This window comes from Sciurus vulgaris (genome assembly GCF_902686455.1).
Source record: "Sciurus vulgaris genome assembly, chromosome: 8".
Classification (NCBI taxonomy): domain Eukaryota; kingdom Metazoa; phylum Chordata; class Mammalia; order Rodentia; family Sciuridae; genus Sciurus; species Sciurus vulgaris.
This window is the reverse complement of record NC_136468.1, coordinates 85,995,717-86,014,596: the sequence shown is the minus strand read 5'-3', so window position 1 is coordinate 86,014,596 and position 18,880 is coordinate 85,995,717. Positions and strand designations below refer to the sequence as shown.

The window sequence follows — 18,880 nt, the reverse complement described above, 5'->3', positions numbered from 1 at the left end:
ATGGGTTTTTTTTTCCCCCATAATATGCCTTTAAGAACTATTTGTTTAATATATGATGCACATATTAATTTGGTAAAAATAAAATAAAAATAAGCTTTTTCTTTATTCCACAATTACAGTTTCAAAATACTTTGGCTCCAGTCAAGTTTTTATTTTGCTAACCACTAACTAGGATTTTTGTCTTTATTTAGTGGTTTACACAGTCTATAATGAAATTCAAAGTCTTATCCTGAAGGGACTCTAAGAGTCACATGATGGCAATGACAAGGTTACTCCCCTTTCCTTTAAAAATTTTAGCAATAAGAATACTCACTAAGAATTAAATCTCAAAGCATACTGGACAAAATCAGAGAAACCAAAATTCATTTAAAAGAAATGTGGTGGTCTTAGACTAAGATTTGACTCAAAATGGCCTGAAGGCATTAAACTCTGTTAAAAGGTCAGCAACAGAAGTACAGAAACAGAAGTTAGAAAGGCAACACAGAGTTGTCTCCTGCTTTTTCACGGAAGAGAGCTCATAAGCTCCCTGAACAATATGCTCTATGAATAATAATAGTTCATTCATCGCAAAACAGAAAGAAAAGTATAGTCATAACAATGTCAGTGATATCATTCAATTGTAAACCTAATTCCAGTGTCACCAAGTATACTTCAAACCTCATTATTTACCTTTCCAAGTCAATATGCAATTCAAAAATAGGAAAAATTACAAAGATCACAAAGTGAGTGAGTGATTCACTTAATGGTTATTCTTCTCATCAGTATTATTTTATTTTATATATCAACCTTTGTGTTCTTAATGAATGCTGGCTGCTCTGAAGGATGAATCGATTTTGATATACTATCAGAAATCAGGTCTGTGACCTTGTAGGATTCAGAGCTACAAGACAGACCACATAAATTCACAGAACTATTGCCACCCTGAGTGTGCCTGAGAATCCAGCAGACTTTTTTTCCTTTTTTTTTTTCCACTGCAGTGGTTGAAAAATACAACTTTTCAGATAGATATCAGTTATATAACACTGAATTAATGTAATTTTGCTTCAATCTGCAAACCCTTGCATTTAACTCTAACATTTCTGAACAGAACAGTTTGGTTAGACAATTGCCACCAAGCAGCAAGTCAACTGCTAAGTTTTTCAGTATCATCTACTAGTTTATTTTCATTGGCATAATCAAAATTTATTTGGAAGTAACAATAATTAATAATTCCTCCCAGTTGCATGTGTCCATATTGTCTTCTGCTAATAAATAGCAAAGAAAACTTACATGGCACTGTGGTTCCAAACCTAGTGGGATTCAGTACTATGAATCTGTTTTTCAAACTTCTTCGGCCTACGCCTTGAGCTCCTATTAATACTAGTGTTTTTCTCTGGAAGGGAGGCATTTTGGCTACTTCCTCATATATCTGGATTTCATGACGATCAAATTCTAAATGTAAAGGGAAATGGAAAAACATTATATTTACTTATCTTTCATATACATGAGAAATCACCTGCTATTCTTTCCAATGATGGTTTTGTTGTCTTGATTGTTAAATACTGTACCCACTTAGCACAATTTTTTTTTAATTTGGTAAAATAAATTATTTCATATTTTGATTTTAAACATCTGTTTCCATGCATGTGCCCTTAACATTTTATCTAAACTAGAAAGTTTCATGTTTCATATTTATTTATCAAATATTCTATTAAAGCTTCTTTATAATCAATCCTTCAGTAGAAATAACTGCTTTAGTGCAAATAATCAAATTACAAATCAGTAAAATCTACACTAAAAAGAGTACATTGAGTATGGAGAACTGGTGTGCAGAGTATGTCCTTTCCAATGAAGCAAATGAATAAATACTATACACCAAATGTATATAAAAAACATGCTGGCATTTAAATATTAAGATTCTCAAATTTATGTATAAAATAAAATGTTAGATCCAAACTACTTTCAGTGTAATATTCCAAAATCATCATCTTAGTCAATGGGAAAATTACAAATTTTCTATTTTTCAAAAAAGCTTTAGGGGCACATATTTAATGAATATTAAGGTCAAAGTGAATTTGAACTAGTCTATTATCTATCATTACTGATAGAATTCTCACTTTGTAGTAATTATACTTCTTGAAATATATGATCTATCATTATCTCAATTTGTGGTAATAACACTTACTTAGGTTATTATCTCAACAACCTTACCTTGTATTTCTCCACAGTAGATTAAACCAGTACTAGGACTGACAAAACATACTTCTCCTTCCTATACTATTTCTTTGATACTGTGCTCTTTAGTTTACTACCAGTATAAGGGTAGTACTGAAGTCAAGAAAATATTTTTATTTATTTTTGTGGTGCGAGGGATCAAACTCAGTGCCTTGCATATATTATGAAAGTGCTCTACCACTGAGCTACATCCCCAGCTCTTTTTTTATTGAGACAGGGTCTTGCTAATTGCCCATGCCAGCCATGAACTTGTGATACTCCTGCTTTAGCTCCTTGAATAGCTGGGATTACAGGATTGCACTACCATGTCTGGCAAGAAAGTATTCTAAATAATGTAGTTTCCACTATTTATCTCTCTTTTTCTTTTTTAGAAAGACAAGGTATACCAGATACAGATCTGAGGACTTACTTTTTAAAAATAACTTTATGCTTTATTGAAGTATACCTGACAGTAATTTTAAAGTCTACAACTTGATGTTTGGATGTGTAGACATTGAAATCCTATAATCCAGTTAATTAATATAACTATCACCTCTCATGGTACCATTTCTTTCCTTTTAAAGATACTTCCTTCTTTAAGAATAAAAGATTTAAGAAAGAATCCTACTAAACTAGACTAAGATTTTTTTGGTCCAGTGCTATTTTTCCAGAAGTTTCAAGGACAATGTCATGGCAGAATATAGTTGTCTTTAAACATAACTTGTTTAATATCTTCATAAAAAACATTCTGCCCTTTAGAAACAGCACATAAATTACAATTTAAAAATTCTCTGAACAAATGCTTTCAATAATTATAACACTGTCATGGGTTAGTACATGCATACATTCTAACCAATTCATTTGGTTGTAAACTATACTCACAAAAAGCACACTGTTAGTACATATAGTAAGGACTTATAAAACTTCGTTATACTGTACCACGTGTTCATAAGCCAGACCCTTGCAACTGAGTAATAGTCTAAATTACATTAACTTTAATGTATATACTCAGAGCTTATTCTGTAATGAACAATATAAGTTATTTTAGACTTAAAGTATTTAAAACCTTACCTGCATTTCTGGTTGTGAGATACATCATCTTTTTCTTTTTTTTGCTACTTAGAGTTCCACAAAAAGGTCCTGAAGGATGACAAGACCAATATAATGCAAACAATACATCAGAATACGATAAAACTGCACTGTTATATTTTATGGGAGTGGGACACTCATCTTCCTAATGTCTCATACTAGGAAGCTCAAGGGGGCAAAGGTGAGCTAAGTCACTGAATTTTGATGCTCCACCAGTAGGTGGCAGAAAGGGATCACAAAGATTACTTTGGAGAGAAAATATAGCAGATGGGAAGAATTAATTCTAGATATACTTAAATAAAGTCATTGGTTATTTAGATAAAAGAGGCAAAGAAAGGTGAGCACAAAGGGCTGCTTGTTACTTATTGTTTCGAGTTCATCACCTGAATTGTCCCAGTCTCTTCTAACAAATGCCTTTCTCTTCTCTTCCAGGAACTGGCTTGGAATGAGACCAGCGCTTCCTCCCTCTTTCACATGGCTAGCCTAGAACCAAATTAATGAATTGTATAGCTCAGCAACCAAAATGTGAGACCATATTACCATATTCTAGTAAGTAGGACAAGTAGTGGTCAGTAAAAATAATGTCACTTAAAAAAAAATAACCTTTAGATTTAAATCCATGGTATTGTGTTAAGGTACTTAAACATTTTAGCATTGAGGAATTGATTGGTACCTAAAATTCTTCACATATGTCATTTGGTGGTGAAATTTTGAGATCAAAATACAAAATATACAGGCTCCTAAAATTACTAAACTTTTTGTTCACAATACTAAATTAGTCAAAGGGAAAGAAATGCTATTCTATAGAAGGAATGAGGGACGTGGGGTATAGCTCAGTGGTAGAGCATGTGCTTAACAAGCACAAGGCCCTGGGAACTATCCCTAGTATCAAAAGAAACAAGAAACTAAAAAAATCCCAAAGGGTGGCTATAGTAAGATGTGTTAAGAAAGCATTTCTCATCCAGTACCCTTTAGTAAGATACTTACTATAAACCTTAATCCTACTATGCTGGTATTTCCTGCGAACAAGTCAATGAAGACAAAATACAGGAATCTGAATATTCTGAGAGGCAGTAAATTTAAAATAGGCAAAACGTCATTTAATGTCAAAACGCTTAAAATAAAAATAAGTGATATTTTTAAGTAGTGGTCTAAGAGATGGCTACTAGTTGCTTACTTTGCAGTTAGTTTCTTTATCCTTATAATTGGCATAGAAAATCTGAAATCATTTTTAGCAATCCTGAATATTAAGGTAATAGACTATTCAAAATGCAGGAAAAGACTGAGAAAATGGTGACTGTATTAGAAGAAAAAACTAAGAGATGGCATTCAGAGAAAATGAAAACTTGGAAAAATAAAGGATATAGCCATAAAAAACAGATTTTGAAAATGAGTATTTTAAAATATTCAGGGGAAATCTCTAGAAATCATGGATTCTGTTTAATTTTATCCATTTCTTGGTTCTCTCATCACATAGTACACTTATACATAATAAAATCTTATTTTAAATTTAGGACACACTAGTAAGACTATTCTCATTGCCTAATTTTTCAGAGCTAACATAAGTTACCAGTATTTCAATTAATTTTAGTTTGGTCCTAGGTTCTTTCCTCTTACACTGTGTTCTTTAATGAGACAGTCTTATGGCATGGCAGTTTAAAAGCTTCCAGACTTTTTGATTTGTCAGTTTTTCCAATTTTGAATCCTGAAACTGTTAGCTAATACAATTACAAAACTACTCTTTACTGGTTCTACAACTTTCTGAAAGTAGTATTAGCGGAAAAGGAAGAGAACATCAGCACATAGATCTTGTGGAAAATGGGGAGAGGGAAAATACAGTGATGACACACATCTCTTTCCTTATTCACAGGTTTTAATCCAAGACCTAAACAAAATAATAGAATAAACCACCTTTTCTCAACAACTGAGAAGAGGTGAGAAAATAGATTTAAGACCCTAAGAAATTATGCTTTACTTGCTATGAGCATAAAGGGAGAAGACAAGAGTACTAAAGGGCTGATCCCAAGTGAGTTCTTCCTGCTCATAGGACAGTAATGTAATCACCCATGTGAAAGAACAAATTACTAATCTAATCCCTAAACCAGTGGGACAGTACCACAGGTGAGTGAAATCTGAATTGATTAATAGCTACTCAAAAATTCCCTCTCAATTTTGCCTTTTTTCCACAAAATTAGTAGCCAGGAGGTAGGAGGTGTTCATATGGGAAAAATCATTGGAATGAATGCTAATATCTTCCTCCTGAGTATTCTGATAATGGCCAGATCTAAGACCAAAATAGAAAAGCAGTTAAGAAACACTTGAGAAGCATACTAACCTGCCACCAGTTTGGATCTTCTCTGTTTACAATCTGAAGAATTTCTCCTTTGGAAAACTTCAATCCTGCTTCTTTGCAGGGTATCAGGTTATCATTGTATGGATTATAATCAAAATGACACTTCACAAATACCTAAAACACACAGAACAATGAAAAAACCATAAGTGAATTATTTGACACTGGATTTTTGAAATCCTTTTCAAAGTACTGTGATTTAATTCTAACTGACATGTATTTAGTACTTCAGATAAGGAATTTGTCTCTCAAAAGTAAAAATCAAGTTATTAGAATATTAATATAATTCAGCATCAGAAAAATGGTAAACATTAGTACTATATTAAAATTGTATTTTAGCTAATCTTAAATCATCAAAGTTTGACAATTATTCCATTCCACATTCTTCTACTTCCCCCCAATCTTTTCATTTGATTTTTCAACCAATACTGCACAATTTTTAATATGCTACTTTCCAATTAGTATTCAATTAGTATGAAGGCATATATTTCAGATATATTAGGACTGATTTGTGAAAGGATCCTGACACAAAAATTAACAATAAAAGTTCATGGTGTAGTCAGACCTGAAATACATTTGGTAAACTTAAAGAAAATTTTAAGAAATCAACTTTCATCCATAGTAATTTTTTTTTAATCAGACAGATTTACACTGGTAAAAACTAATATGGAAAACAGATTTTGAAATTAACTTGCTCTGATTTATATGATCACTTAAATTTAAATGATCAGCACTAAATTAATTAAAAGACAAATACTGAAAAAAAACCTTTAAATTATTTTCCAATTTAAATTCACTTACATGTACATGTTTCCTTTAAATTTGCTTTATTAATAAAAGTATGTTAGTTATCATTGTTAGTTAAGATTTCCAACATCTGGAATATTTTGCTTATTTATTTTAATTTGAATTCTAATTAAATTAAGCATTTTCAATATCTAATGGAAAGATTGGACCAACTGCTTTTCAAAAATAGACTTGTTTCATACATATTTACAGAAATTCAAATTTTATCTTCTAAAGAACAGCCTCAGTATTAATCAGCAGGTATACTTTAGTAAGCAAGAAAGCACACAATTAGTCAAAATAACAATATTATTTCTCTATTTTGTTTATTATACTTCCATAACTATAACCAAACAAGAGATTCAAATAGTATGAGTGCATATGTTATTAGTGTGGTAAAAACTAATATGATAGATGCATATTAAATTTTAAAATAACTAATTTTGGGGATGTGACAAAATTTAGTTATTTAAAATTAGATGATTTTGATAGAAAGCATTGAGAACATTTTCAACAACTTTGAAAAAGCTAAAAACTAATGCTAAAAAATCAGTAAGCCAAATTTTTTTTTTTATATACAATTTTAGAAGTATGTAAAAAGCAAGCATACAAACAATATTAAGATTGCTAAAATGGGACAGCTGGCTAACTTGACAGTGGCATGCAGCTCAATGTTTTGGCAGTGGGAAAAATAAACCAAATGAGTAAGTTTAATCAAGGTAAATTTAGTTGACTGATAAAGACAGAAAAAGGGAGTACCAGAGAATGCTCTGGAATGACTTCATACCTGACGCACGTGTGCTGGATGCCTCTCCATGTTGATGTAACTCTAAAAATATATTTTTAATTGCATAAATAAAGCCAACTTTTAATTTATAATAAATTTTAAAAGTATAAATAAACTTCTGGGCTATTTTATTACCTCATTCACTTGGTAAAGGAACTGCCTCTCTAACTGCCTATGGGTTATAGCTACAAATTATAAGTGAGAGAAGCAAAAAGTTAGGTATTTGAGATGAGGCAGAGAAAAGGAAATGGTATGCACAGTTATAAAATACCTGCATATTCCTCATTTCTCAAGAAACGGAACTTAATGAAGAACCATGTCCTCTTGTCTAAGCATAAAGGTGTTTGTCCTTCTTACTTTTGAGAATATATTTCATAACCATATAGTTACAAATTTAATCTAAATTTCAAATATGCATTCCCTACTTTTCTCAAATTGTTCTGGAAAAACAATTACTTGTGCAATACAAATTACATCTCTCAAATATAAAAGATTTCTAGATGTTTTTGTCTAGCCAACTAATTTTGGAACATTCACTTATGCTCAAACTCAGGTTAGCCTGGTTTTATTTAGGCAAAATTTGCCTGAAAAATCAATTAACCCAAATTTGATCTACGTATTCTGTAATGACTTCAAAGTCATGGATGAGTTGACTACATTTAATGTAATTATATTTTATTAATTGAATCTTAAAGTGTTTCACTAATAGGCTATGGATGTTAACTGTTCATTATAAAGAAGTTACTAAACATCATCTACTAAAGCATTTCAACTTTACATTCTTATTTTTACAAATAAGAACTGAATGATCAATAATTAGAACAGTAAAATTACTTCCCTTTCACTTTTAAACATACATATTCAACCTCAGAGTTCAAATAAAAATTAAAACTACATTTTATTCCTGAGTAGCATAAATTCAAATATTTGATAGTCTATAGATAACGGATGTGGAGCAATAGGTGTTTTTCCTAACACACTTGTGGAAGAACGTTCAACCCCTTGGGAGGACAACTTGGGAATAGCTATCAAAAGTACAAATGCATAAACCTTCTGACCTAGTAATCTACTTCTGGGAATGGATTCAACAGTTCTATTACTCAAATACATGCAAAATGACCTATGTATAAGACTACTAACTACTGAGTTATTCCTAACAGCGAAAGAGTGGAAGCAACCTAACTATTTAACAATAGGGAATTGGTTACACTGATGATGTCTATGTAATGTAACACTATGTAGCAGTTATTAAAAAAAAAAGGCATATATATATGTCTATATATATTATATATATCATGCATGCACAATTTGAATTTAAAGAAATGAAAACTAATTTTTCTGAGATTAAGAAAAAAACAATCAGGTGTGATTGACAACAAATGCAGAAGAAAAAATAGTAAACTTAAAGATACAGCAATACAAACTACCGAACATGGAAAATGAGGAGAGAAAAAAGACCAAATGAATACCACAATAGAGAGTTATGAGAGAACTTCAAATAGTCTGCTATACATGTAAATGGATTCAAAGGAGGAGAAACAGAGGAGTCAAAAAATATCTGAAGAAACTAGACAAAAAGTTTCTGAGCTTGAAAGTTTTATTTCAACAAATGACTAGGAAAAAAAAAGGAAATATTTATATGCAAAAGAAAGAAAAGTAAAAGAAAGAATTACTAACTTTGATCTTTTCCTCACACTATATATAAACAAATCATAGTAAGTCAATCATAGGCCTAGATGTAAAGCACAGAACTATAAAACTTGTAGAATAAAGGACAAAAATCTTTTGACCTTGGGTGATTTCTTACCAAACAACAAAAACATGACTTAGAAAAACAATGTGATAAACTTGAACTTCACCAAAAGTAAGGACATCTACTTAAGAGAATGATTGACACTGTTAAGAGAATGAAAAGTCGAGCCACTTACTGGAAGAAAATCTCTGCAAATCAAAATGTTCTTTTCTGAATATTTTCACAGTATATGCACGTGGCCTACTTGGTTAAACACACACGCACACACCCACATACACACACATACACTGAGACCCCATCAATATTTAGCTTAAAAAGATTTGAGGGGCAAATCATGCTCTTTTTTAGTAAATGTCCATCTGGAGGCCACAAATTTAAGTTTCAGCTGGTGAAATTAAAAATGTCATTAAAAGAAACCTATTAGCTTAGGCTGTTCAAAACTATGCTAATAAAAATTCTTAAATTCCTGTCACACTTGAGTCACTGGCTTATATGAAGTTTAATAATATAATAAACAACAACCATGGATTTACCATCCAAAACTCAGTGAGAAGCCTGTGTGGTCCTCTTATTCTCATTCCACTCTATCTATCCCATCATCCTGCCTTCCCCAACCAAGGTGACTCTTATCCTGAACCTTATGTTCACAAACTCCTTTCTTTACCTTTTGTATACAGATTTAATTGCATCTATATGTATTGCTTAAAAGTATGTATTTAGTTATTTTGAATTAAAAATATTATGCTATATGCACGTAATGATTTTGGATTTACATGCTAGTTAACATGTTTCTAGTTGTACATATTAAGAACTACTCTAGGAAAATACTGCATCTTGTTACACATGAACTTTCAACTGATTTCAGCCAACTGAACAGTATAAAGTGGCATTTCACACCTTGATTTCTAATATATCTGCAAATATTTACTGACCAAATGTCTGCTTTTACTTGATTTTTGTATGCAGAATGAAATGGGAACACAATTTCAAATATTATCCCTAAGAATAGTCAATTTCCCTCCATTCCTTGAGTACTTTCTCCTTTTCTTACTGAATGAAATGTCTTTGTCATATTCCAGAAGGGCAGGGAGACCACATGCAGGTCTTTTTCTGAGCTCTCTATTCCATGGATCATGCTATTTATTCTTATGTCACTATCAAAATATCTTAATTTCTGTACAATAAGCCCTATCCTCTCCTTCCCCTTATGGCCTCATCAAAAGTGTCTTAGCTATTTACCTTATCAAAGGCCATGAAAAACCTTGCTGGGATTTTGACTGAAATTCCATTGAATCTACAAGTCAATTTGAGGAAAATTGACATTTTCACAATATCATCTTCCTATCCATGGATATGATCTCTCTATAAAAACTCTTCACAATTCTTCTGTGTAGGGGTCTGAAAACTTTTGTTACATTTATTCCTAGGCACAAATGTGACATTCTATGCCTCTACTGCAAATGATCTTAGTTATGTTTTTAGATGTCTGCTATGACATAAAATTCAAATGACTGTTGTATATTAATTTATTTTTCAAGTACTTTGATAAACTATTACTTCTAAATGGGTAGTTTTAAAGGAGGTTTCTATGTTAAAAAAATCAAAATTTTTGTCATACTTTCCAACTCTTTTGTTTTTATAATTTATTTTTGCCATACTATGAAGTCTTCAAGAAAATATTAACTGAAAGTGGTGCTAATGAACACCCTTTTCTAGTTCTGGTTTTTTTTTTTTTTTTTTTTTTTAAACTGGGCAAAGACTTTATTTACCTTTGTTTTACACTTTAGGGTCTCAGTTCTTTGACTTAATTAACAGCAAACAAATAAGTGAGTATGGATATAATTAAAAAGTAGAAATGTTTAAGAGCATTGGAATTTAATATCTGTAATCATATCCCTAATTAAAACTTCAAAAGCAACTAAAATCCTTAAAATTTCATTATTATTTCTTTTAGAAGTTAATTCAATTCAGTTGGCTTCATTGTTAGAAGCCTCATCAAAATTCTGAACAAGATCACCCTTCTTCTCAGTAGCAAGTTGTGCTTTTCCATCCAGTTTCTGCCAGGGTCCTTATGCTTGCCAGTGCCAAGCTGGTTTAGGATCCTGGGTGACATTTCTGTCAGCTGCTTTGTCTCACTATGGCTAGGAATGGTGAAAGTGTTTGTTGCCAGATATATCTCAATGCTGTGGACCAATTCCCTAGTTTGCAAACATACTTTCCTCCTTAATATCCTAATTTAAGGAAAACTGAAGATATTTATCATCTGTTATAACAGATATTGATGGATTTATCATTTGAGGGAATTTCTTTTTTATCAGTACACAGTTATGTCTCAGACTGACAAGTTTCTCTTGGTTTATGATGGGTTCATTTATTTTGCTGGAAATGGGACTCCATGGGAAGCTGGAGTTGGCATGTAAAGAGGTCTCAAGGCAGACCAATTGAGAGTCCAATTTCTCTCTTTAAAAGGAAAGTTTCTAATATTCAACTATTGAGATGAATATGTGTTCCAGTTTTTTTTTAAATAAAAGGCAGTTTCCTCTTGTTTTAAATTTACTAATCTTTAAAAATAACGAATCAAATAGATCCCAATAAAATAATATTGAGTGATTTCAACAAATCTCTTTCACCATTATGTAGGTCATGCAGACAAACTAAGTAAAATCTTTTCAGAACTAAAAAATACTATTAATCAAATGGACCTAACAACACACATCTATAGAATATTTAAATCATCGACAAATAAATGCACTTTCTTCTCAGTGGACATGGAACTTTCTCTATAATATATCATATTTTAGGGCACAAAGAAAGTCTTAGCAAATATAAAAACAAATAATTCCCTGCATCTTATCAGATCATAAAGGAAGGAAATTAGTAATCAACAAGATAAAAAACAGAAACATCTTAATACATGAAGATTAAATAATATATTTCTGAATGAGGAATGGATCATAGATGAAATCAGGGGATAAATTTAAAAAATTCTTAGAAACAAATGAGAATAGAGAAACAATATATCAAAATCCCTCACAGTATGAAGGCAATTCTAAGAGGAAAGTTTACAGCACTGTGCTCTTAACATTAAAAACAATAACAACAACAAGAAGGAAGATCCTAAATAAAGAATCTGATGTTATACTTCAAGGTCCTAAAAAAAGAAGAACAGACTAATTTTGAAATCAGCAGAAGACAGGAAATAATTTAAGATCAGAGCCAAAATTAATGAAGTTGAGAACAGAAAAATAAAAAGTATCAATGCAACAAAAAGCTGGTTCTTTGAAAAGATAAATACGAGATTGATAAAACTGTAGCTAAACTAATCAAAAGGAAGAAGTCCTAAATAAGCAAAATTAGAGAGAAAAAGAAGATATTGTCTAATAATCATAAAATTCAGAGAATCATTAGAAACTATTTGAAAATTTATACACCAATAAACACGAAAACCTCAAAGATACTGACAAATTTCTAGACACATATGATCTACCCAAATTGAACCATGAGGATCTAGAAAACATAAACAAATCAATATTAAATAATGAAACTTAAACAGCAATTAAAAGTCTTCCAACAAAGAAAAGCCCAGGACCAGATGGATTCTTAGCTGAGTTCCAGCAGACCTTTCAAGAAGAACTAACACCAGTCTTTCTAAGATTATTCCAAGAAATTAAAAATACAAATACATTCCCAAATACATTCTAGAAAGGTAGTTATCACCCTAAGACTAAAGCCAGACAAAGTCACATCAAGGGAAATAAACTTCCAACATCCCTGATAAAAATAGATGCAAAAATCCTTAATAAAATATCGGTAAGCCACATTAAAAAAACACATTAAGAAGATAGTACATCATGATCACATGATTTTCACTCCAGAGATGCAAGGTTGGTTCAACATATGCAAATCAATAAATGTGATTCATCATATAGAGTTAAGGAGAATAATAATCACATGATCATCTCAACAGAGACATAAAAAGCATTCAGCAAAATCCAGCACCCATTCATATTAAAAACACTGGAGAAACTAGGGATAGAAGGAACTTAACCTAGAAATGATGAAGATTAGAATAGACAAACCCAAAGTCAACACCATAACGAATGGAGAAAAATTGAAAATGTTGCCTCTAAAATCCACTCTCATCTGCTCAATATAGTTCTTGAAACTCCAGTTGGAGCAATCAGACAAAAGAAGGCAATTAAAGGAACACAAATAGGAAAAGAAGTCAAATTACCTTTGTTTACTGATGACATGATCCTGTATTTGGAAGACCCAAAAACTCCATCAAAGACTTCTAGAGCTGATAAACAAATTCAGCAAAGTAGCAGGATATAAGATCAACATACACAAATCAATTGCTTTCCTACACTCCAATAATGAATCTGCTAAGAAAGAAATAGTAAAACTATGCAATTCACAATAACCTCAACAAACAAAAATTCTTGGTAATAAATCCAACCAATGAGGTGAAAGACCTCTACAATGAAAACTATAGAATGCTGAAGAAAGAAATCAAAGATCTTAGAAGAAGGATGTTCTTGTATAGACAGAATTAATATTGTCACAATGGTAACACTACCCAAAGCAATATATGAATTCAATGTAATCTGCACCAAAATCCAAAGACACTCTTCACAAAACTAGAAAAATTAGTCCTAAAATTCATTTGGAAGACCCAGAGTAGCAAAAGCATCTGAATAGGAAGAGTGATACTGGAGGCATCATGATTACCAGATCTCAAATTATACTACAGAGCTACAGCAACAAACCAGTATAGTATTAGCACCAAAATAGACATGAAGACCAATGAAATAAAACAGAAAACACAAGATAAAACACAGTCATCCGATAATTGACAGTTGCAAAAATGTATGTTGGAGAAAATCCAGCCTTTTTAACAAATAGTGCCATGAAAATTGAATATCCATATGTAATTGATTGAAACTAAATCCTCCTTTCTTGCCCTGAACAAAAGTCAACGTGGATCAAAGACCTAGAAACTTTGCAACTGCTAGAAAAAAGAAATGAATGGAAAAAACAGGTGCAACACTCCATCCTACAGGTGCAGGCACTGACTTCCTAAATGAGACTACTAAGTATAAGAAATAAAACTGAGAATCAATAAATGAAATGGCATCAAATTGAAAAGCTTCTGCATAGCACAGGAAAAGTTAAGAGTGTGAAGAGAGAGCCTACAAAATGAAAGATCTCCGCCAGTTGATCCTTTGACAGGGAACTAATACCCAGAATACATAAAGAACTCAAAAAACTTAGCTCCAAAATACCAAGTAATTCAATCAATAAATAAACAAAAGAACTAAACAGATACGTCTCGAAAGAAGAAATACAAATGACTAATAAATATATGAAAAATGATCAACATTCCTCGCAATTTGGAAAATTCAAATCAAAAGTACATTGAGATTTCATCTCACTCCAGTCAGAATGGCAATTATCAAGAACACAAATGATAATAAATGCTGGTGAGGATGTGAGGAAAAAGGTATACTTGTATGTTATTGATGGGACTGTAAATTAGTAGAACACTCTGGAAGCAGTATGGAGATTCCTCAAAACACCAGGAATGTAACCACCATATGACCCAGCTATTCTGCTCCTTGGTATTTATCCAAAAGAACTAAAATCAGCATACTAGAGTGATACAGTTACATCAATGTTTACGGCAGTGCAACTCATGACAGTCAAGTTATGTAATCAACCCAAATGCTCATGAAAACTGAATTTTAAAAATGTGGTATATATACATGATGGAATTTTACTCAGCTATAACAAAGAATGACATTATGGCACTTGCCAATAAATGGCTGGAACTGGAGAACACCATGCTAAGAGAAATAAGCCAGACACAGAAAGTCAAGGGTTGAATGTTTTCTTTCGTATGCAGAAACTAGACAAAATGGTGTGTGGGGGGGGGGCATGGCTGGTATGGAGATTCCTATGAAACCAGAAGGGAGATCAGTGGGCAGAGGAAGAAGATTGATAGGGAGGCAGGAGGGACATGAAAAAAGAGGAATAGTGTAATGAAATTGACCAAACTATGCCACGGACATATGTGAATATACTACAGGGAATTTCACCCTTATGTATATCTATAAAGCACTAATTTTTAAAAATCCATAAATAAACAGAAGACCAGTAGAGTAGAAGAGACACAGGAGAGGGAGAGGGAGGGTAAGGGAAAATACTGGGGACTGAATTGGAACAAATTACATTCCATGCTTATATGATTGTGCACATAATATATAATTAGAACAAATAATACTAATTTTAAAAAAAAGATACAGAATCTACATAGGAATCTAATATTACAAAAATTTATTTTGTCTATGAAGTCCACTGTAGTCATGATAAACTATAGGAATTCTGAAGCTAAGACCATGGGGGGGGGGGGCAGGAGACTCTTCCTATCACAATGTACACATTATTATAAAAAATAGCAAAACATAGATTTTACTCTTCCAATCTACTGAGGTGCAAGGCAGTTCTCATGTTTTCACAAAATGGAAATATACCTGTGAGAAACAAAGGCAGCCTGAAAAGTAACAGTGACATGAGATGTCTAAGTTCTAATGCATTTTATTTTCACAATTATTTTCCTTTACTAAGGTCTCCACCTTCATTTCAATCAAAGTTCATTACAAACCTATTATTTTCAGAAGCTCCAATTATTCAGTAGAATTCAAAACTAAATCATCTATTCTATCTTTTAGAGAACAATTTAAAATAGGCATTCAATAAATGTTATTTTGAAGAATTACATGGAAATATAAAAAGAAGGTTCTTATGCTATAGTATTAACAATATAAAATAAGAGACTAGCAGTACTTTATGCAAAAAAAAAAAAAACCATAAAATTTCATTTCTACATCAAAATAAATCTCTGGAGTAAACCTGAATATTAGAGGTATCAATCTAAAAAAATGACGAATATTTCCTATTTCTGTTTCCTAGCCTTGAAAATCCTCTTGAAAGTTCCAACACAACTATACTTTTCAATTCTTTTTATGCAATTCCTTTCTTACTTTTTCTTTCTTTATAATTCCATCATACAACTGCTACCTCATCATCAGCATCAAAACAACAGTAGCCACTTGTTCACCTAAATGGTCTTGATCATTAAAATATTTCCCTGTTCAAATATTTATTTTACCTAAAATACAGATCAAATGTGTGCAAATTAAGTGTCCACGATTTTCTTCAGTCTGTAACCATCCTCCTTTGTGGCTTCATTCTTCATTTAGCTTATCACATGAACACTAATCTGGAAGTGATATATATAACATCCTCTCAAAGGCCCTAATACAAAGCCTGGTACACATGTCAAAAATGTTTATACATTAATACTTAAAAGGCTTTATGGTTTCTCTGACACCTAGATGTAACAAAAGAGTTGTTTACAAAGAAATGTCCTTTCTCTTTCCTTTATAGTAGCAAGATAGTATTACTTAGAAATTTATTAATTTATCCATGAGAAAATAAGTCAATTCAGAGCAATTAAGCAGACAGTTGGTTCCCTCTTTTTTTCTCTTTTAACAAAAATGGTAGCAACCAGTGGTTTATATCCAACAGAGTTCTTAGGTATTCTTAATATTACTGAATTTTTTATCACTAACCTGTTGAGGAGTAATGGTATCTCTATAACTTGGTAAAATTTTTAGGGTGACGCTTCCACTAATATTTTTCAGTAATTCTTGTAATTCCTTTGGGTTGTTTCCAACCTCATGGCCATTGACTTCTTTGATGATATCTCCCACATGAAGCAGACCTTGTCGATCTATCATTCCTCCATGAAGGATTCGAGCAATTACCAGATCATTATTTTCAACCCTGAATGTTACACCCTATAGGAAATAGGAAATAGAATTACTATTTGTTTTATTTAACTAATAAGAAATAGATAAATATTCATGAATATGAGAAAATAATTCCAAAACTAGATAAGTTGTTCTTACTTTTTCCAAGATTTCTCCTGTCTTAATATTTCAATCCCATTAAGCTAGGTGCAAATGTAAGAATATACACCACTCCATCAAAAATAACTTTCTTGGTAAGTTTAGCCCTAAAAATGAAACAAATACTAGTATCTAGGCTGTATGCCACAGGATAAAAGGAAGCTCAAGGAAACATGAAAGGGTATTTGTGCATTCTGATAGACTTATTCCTGGTTTTTCCTTTCCTCCACTTCACTATTCTTAGGATCCACAACAGCAGAAACAGTAAACTTCAACTGTAACTGTAAGTATACAGTTATTTGAACAATGGCTTCAATTTTTAAAAACAACTTTCTACCATGTTTTAATATTATTATTAGTAAGCAACCTGAGTTCATTATTTTTTTAAAGGCAGGAAGAATTGGAATAGGTATCTTTTGAATTCTTTGATACCTACTGGCATACTTCTAACTTCTAATTCTGTTATACTTTTTAGTTTTATATGCTCAATCAAGTTGACAGACTGTCAGCTGTGTGTTTACACATAGGCCAAAAAGACTGATAAAAAAGTTTTCAGATTATATTAAGAAAAATAAAAAAAAATAGATAAGAGTAGTGACTGAGTCACAATTTATTTACATTTCAGATTTAAGAAGGCACTAATTTATCTACTCACCAGTGGCTCCCCAGCTCTTTTGTGAATTCCAAGAATACGAATGGCATCTACTGGTAATAACTGATTATTGAGAGAAGAATTATTCATTTCTGGGCTTGACGGAGGTGAATCATAACATTTTGATGCCACAATATCATGGGCTTCCAAAAGCGACTGTAAGAAGTGAACACAGCCTGTGGTTATTAGCTACTGATGGAATAAGTTACTAAAAATAATTCGTTAGTTCATTATCCCAGTGGAGTACTAAAAATTTCCCAGGCGTGCATCATTAAATTCTCAAACATGAGTGGAATCAAATATATATAAAATTTTTAAAGAAATATAAAAATAGCTTTATTTTTCATCAACAAATAGTATAATATTTTTGTCTTAGATTTGAAGAGATTGAAAGAATTCAGTCACATGTTTTTAAAATGATATGCTCATGAGAAACCAAATCTAGGTGTCCAAGTCTGGTGTAGGGAAGGCACTAAATTACATTGCCAAATTTTCACTTCAACATCACTTAGTATTTATCATTAATTTCTATTTTATTAGGTATTATAAAAACCCAAATGACAAGGACCCTTATGTTGCTAAGTTAGTAACAAGATATACTTTCTATATGTACAAAATGTGCTAAAACACATTATATCAGTGATAGAAAATTTTGTTACTAATAAAGGTTTTAGTCTATAAGAGACACTTGAGGGAAAAGAGTCAGTAAAGATCCTGCATCTACTGAATTTTTAAACTTTATTTACTATCTGTGCTATCATCATGGATGATTTTGATCTAGTTTTCTAGGAATTTCTTATATTTTTATGTATTTAAGATGTTTTTTATTCCTTATCCTAAAGGGATAACTTTTACTACAATTGCACATACTCATAATGCTAAATTTAAAAAATTTTCGAGTGAATAGATTATGAATTCAAAACAGTAAATTAAAATAAAAGAGAGGAACAAATATCACCAAGTTCACAAAAGAAACAATCTGGATATTGGCTTAATCTACTGATTCCTGGTCATTTCATGAAATAATCTATAAGAAAAAGAGAAAAAATTCAAAAGGAACTTCCAAATTCTTCCCTATAAACACTGGAAGTTATTTAAAGCTCTAGGCTCGGCTGTTTGGTTTTGCACCCTGTATTCTCTCAGTATTTTTTACTCCTGTTACTTGAACCACTACTTACACAATGCTAACTCCCTATATTCGGGTTCAAAACTCTCATATGGTTCAGATTCATGTAATAAAAATGTGTCCACAACTGGCTAAAGTCATGACAATTTGAAAATCAAAGAGTAATTATAA

General features: G+C 31.7%; 1 protein-coding gene across 9 annotated transcripts in view; it reads right to left on the bottom strand.

The window, feature by feature from the left end:
* Positions 1-18,880, bottom strand: part of PALS2 (protein associated with LIN7 2, MAGUK p55 family member) — a 113,448-nt gene that overhangs the window by 26,521 nt on the left and 68,047 nt on the right. For 6 of the 9 annotated variants that reach the window (XM_079151124.1, XM_079151123.1, XM_079151127.1 and 3 more), the window contains 7 exons: positions 17,587-17,739; positions 16,593-16,820; positions 7,206-7,247; positions 5,618-5,749; positions 3,666-3,765; positions 3,265-3,333; positions 1,270-1,431 (listed from right to left, as the gene is read on the bottom strand). In XM_079151124.1, coding sequence (XP_079007250.1) covers positions 1,270-1,431; positions 3,265-3,333; positions 3,666-3,765; positions 5,618-5,749; positions 7,206-7,247; positions 16,593-16,820; positions 17,587-17,739 — 886 coding nt within the window. Of the gene's footprint in view, positions 1-1,269; positions 1,432-3,264; positions 3,334-3,665; positions 3,766-5,617; positions 5,750-7,205; positions 7,248-16,592; positions 16,821-16,931; positions 17,040-17,586; positions 17,740-18,880 lie in introns of those variants that run through there. The other 3 variants (XM_079151130.1, XM_079151125.1, XM_079151128.1) reach the window with 2 other exon arrangements.